Source organism: Rana temporaria, chromosome 8, assembly GCF_905171775.1.
Source record: "Rana temporaria chromosome 8, aRanTem1.1, whole genome shotgun sequence".
Lineage (NCBI taxonomy): Eukaryota > Metazoa > Chordata > Amphibia > Anura > Ranidae > Rana > Rana temporaria.
The window spans coordinates 179,861,669-179,865,009 of NC_053496.1; the positions used below are offsets into that span (position 1 = coordinate 179,861,669).

The 3,341-nt window shown below is 44.4% G+C and overlaps 1 protein-coding gene across 1 annotated transcript; it reads right to left on the minus strand.

Annotated features, from left to right (window-relative positions):
• Positions 1-840: 840 nt before the first annotated feature.
• LOC120910179 (gastrula zinc finger protein XlCGF67.1-like) lies at positions 841-3,136 on the minus strand. Its single transcript, XM_040322061.1, has 4 exons — positions 3,101-3,136; positions 2,829-2,984; positions 2,575-2,716; positions 841-1,936 (listed from the first exon to the last, which is right to left on the minus strand). The coding sequence occupies exons 3-4, from the start codon at positions 2,654-2,656 to the stop codon at positions 1,299-1,301; spliced, it is 720 nt and encodes a 239-aa protein (XP_040177995.1). The 5' UTR covers positions 2,657-2,716; positions 2,829-2,984; positions 3,101-3,136; the 3' UTR covers positions 841-1,298.
• Positions 3,137-3,341: the final 205 nt, after the last annotated feature.

Consider the following 3,341-nt stretch of genomic DNA (forward strand, 5'->3'; position numbering starts at 1 on the left):
CAATAGAACAAAATGGTCTAAAGTCCGGGCATCGCCCGGCTGTCTGTAAACCTGTAGAATGAGTGTGCAATTCACAACAACAAAAAGATCTGAAAGTTAGCATCCTCTAGAAAAAGTTCAAAGAGATAACAGCCAAGGAGGAGACTGTAAAGGAGTGGAAAAGAGTGAGAGGAAGAATAGAAGGTGAAGTGGGAGAGAAAAAAGAAGGGGGTAGAAGGTCCACGGGGTGTGCGCAAGAGGAGGCCTATATTGACAGTAATGCGGTGTCAAACCTAGAAGGGTGGTAGTATGTGATGCAAGGTTGCCAAACCCTGAGAAACTTGTCGTGCATATCAAAGGACAGCCGTTAGTTTCTTATTAACCATGACATCATTCGGGCGGTTTTTGACTGCCTCAAAGCTAAGTGTAGGGGTCTTCCAAGCTCTCGCAATTGTCAGCCGAGTCGCAGTAAAGTGATGCTGGGCTAGTTGCCTTTCAGGACACAGTAATTCCACGATAGGCTTAACAAGGAGTGCTACATAAGGGTCCCTTTTAATGGTAATCTGAAATAGATTACGAAGGAGAGTGTATACTCTAATCCAGTGGTCTCCAAACTGCGGCCCAAGGGCCGGATGCGGCCCTTTGCTTGCCTTTATCCGGCCCTTGCGGAAGTATCCCTCCCATTTATATGAGACACTATTCTGACATCTGAAACCAACAGTGGAGCACCATTTCTCCCACTGACACCACTAATGGGGCACTATTCCTCCCTATGATACAAACAATGGGGCATTATTTCTCCCCCTAATACCAGATGTTAAGTCCCACTGATGCCAGGAAAATTTCCAACCCCCGCTTGCCAAAGTCCGGCCCTTCAAGAGTCTGAAGGACAATAAACCGGCCCTTTGTTTAGAATGTTTGGAGACCCCTGCTCTAATCCACAGTCTGCACACCCGCGGGCAGGACCACCAAATATGCGCCATGGAGCCCTCCTGGGAGCACCCCCTAAAACAGCACGGGAGTGCTTTCTATTGGTTAAACAACAACACCTAATGCTGTAAAACGCCTGTAATACACGTCTAAAAACACTCAACAACTCTCAAAGAAAAATCGCTCCACTCAGGTGTGAATCCAGCCTAAAAGATTTCCTGCACTCTAAACGTGACAAACACTCTCCTTAGTGCTTTTCCTGGTGTGTGCACAGGCGACCCTTCCTGCAAGAAACTTTTCCCACACTCTAAGCAAAAAAAAGGACTCTTGCCGGTGTGAATCCTCTGGTGTGCCATAAGGCGCTCTTACTGGTTGAAACAATTCCCGCACTACGTAGAGGGCAATGGTAACTCGCCCGCGTGGCTCCTGTAGTGTTCAACAAGATGTACTTTTTGAGCAAAACGTTTCCCGCACTGTGAACAAGAATAAGAATAATGGTGCGTGTGACTTTTCTGGTGAGCAGTGAGTAGTCTTTTACGAGTGAAGCTTTTCCTGCACTCCGTGCATGAATAGGGCCGCTCGCCCGTGTGGCTCCTCAGGTGCGTAAGTAGGTGTGGTTTCTGTATGAAGCATTTCCCGCATTCTGAACACGAATAAGGACGCTCGCCAGTATGAATTCTCTGGTGTGCCAGAAGGTGGCCCATCCGTACGAAACTTTTTCCGCACTCCGTACATGCGAATCGCCGCACGTCCGTGTGAATTCTGTGGTGCGCAAGAAGGTCGCCTTTCTGAGTGAAACATTTCCCGCACTCTGCACATTGAAATGGAAGCTGTGGGTGAGTCCTTTGATCTTCGTGAACGGATAATTTTGATGAAAAGCATTTTTTTAATTCAAAACCCAGATTAACAAAAGATGATCTCTGGGAAGTAGGCATCTTAGAGGATTGTGTGATGTCCTTGTGTGCAGTATTAGAATTCTGAGGTAATGTAGGACCCTCTTCAAATGTGTTCTGGACCTTGGTCCCACCTATTGGATATAATTAAAGGACATGAGTTTTTTTTTTTATTTGTCAACTCAGGAGTCATGTATGCTAGAATAACAGTCAGCAATTACACATGGCACAGGCATAATGTTAGATAGTATTTACACACGATATGCCAATAGAAATAAAGCACACTAGTGGAACCCAGGATCTTGGTTTAATTCATATGGTGTCCAGTATCTCCTCCTCATTTGTTGGGAACATGACGTTATATTGAGGAATGGAGATGGACCTTTCATATGGCCTCCTCCATGTCTGTCTGTCCACCTGCAAGGTGATTAATGTGGCCAGTCTCTGGGTGGAGACCAAACCTGATTTAAGCCAGCCAAGCCTGAAATCTCAGTATCTCCTTCTCATTTGTTGGGAACATGACCTTATATTGAGGAATGGAGATGGACCTTCCATATGGTGAACAGTATCTCCTCCTCATTTGTTGGGAACATGACGTTATATTGAGGAATGGAGATGGACCTTTCATATGATGTACAGTATCTCCTCATCATTTGTTGAAAAGATGATATAAATGATTGTCTGAATTTCAATCAATCTTGAAAATTTTTGCATAACTTCAAAAATTAGATAAAAATGTGGACCATTTTTGCATTTAGTGTTTATTACTTACCTGTGCTAATTTCTATCGAACATTCCATATTAATTCTGTCAGTCATCCCAACCTCCTCCATAGACTGCTGATTACCCATCATATATGTCTCTTCTTCTTCTCCTCCTTTAATTTCAACATTCCTATCAATCAGTCCTTCATCCTAAGCCAAAAAATGTAAGAAAAAAAAATATTTAAAAGGTCAGCCCTGATCCACAGCCTATAATCTCACAGTTTTTATTAATTTTGGGTTTTTGACCCTCAGTCCCACCTACCTGATGATGGTGAGGGATGGTGTGATGTTCCTGTGTGGGACCCTGGGAACACAGAGGACCATCCTCCTCTGTAGACTGCTGTTCTCCACACACAAACGTCTCTTCTTCTTCCACCTCCTCTTTAATCTCAATTTTGAGGTCTTTCAGTTCTGTGGCCTAAACCCCAAAAACGGTAGAATACGCAGGTAATAGGTAACAAGAGATTACATAGAAAGATGTCTTCTTATAGCTTAGAATTATTTTTATGGTTCTAGTCCCTCAGTCCCACCTACCTGATGATGGTGAGGGATGGTGTGACCATCCTGTGTGGAATCCCGGGAATACAGAGGACGGGGACATCTCTCTGGTGGGTTCCCATTACTGGATCCATCTGTAGGAAACACACACACTGACTGAATACATTGTTTCTATGTGTTTATCAGATGATGGGGGATCTAGGTGGACTCTCCGTACTGCTCTCTCCTTTACAATAAAGTCTCCTCTTACCCGGTGATGTGAGGGGCGGCTGATTCT

Excerpts from the sequence above, each read along its gene's own strand:
- LOC120910179 (XM_040322061.1), bottom strand. The coding sequence starts at position 2,656 with ATGATGGGTAATCAGCAGTCTATGGAGGAGGTTGGGATGACTGACAGA. Across the intron at positions 1,937-2,574 it reads TTCGATAGAAATTAGCACAG|GTGGGACCAAGGTCCAGAAC; the intron begins GTAAGTAATAAA and ends TATATCCAATAG.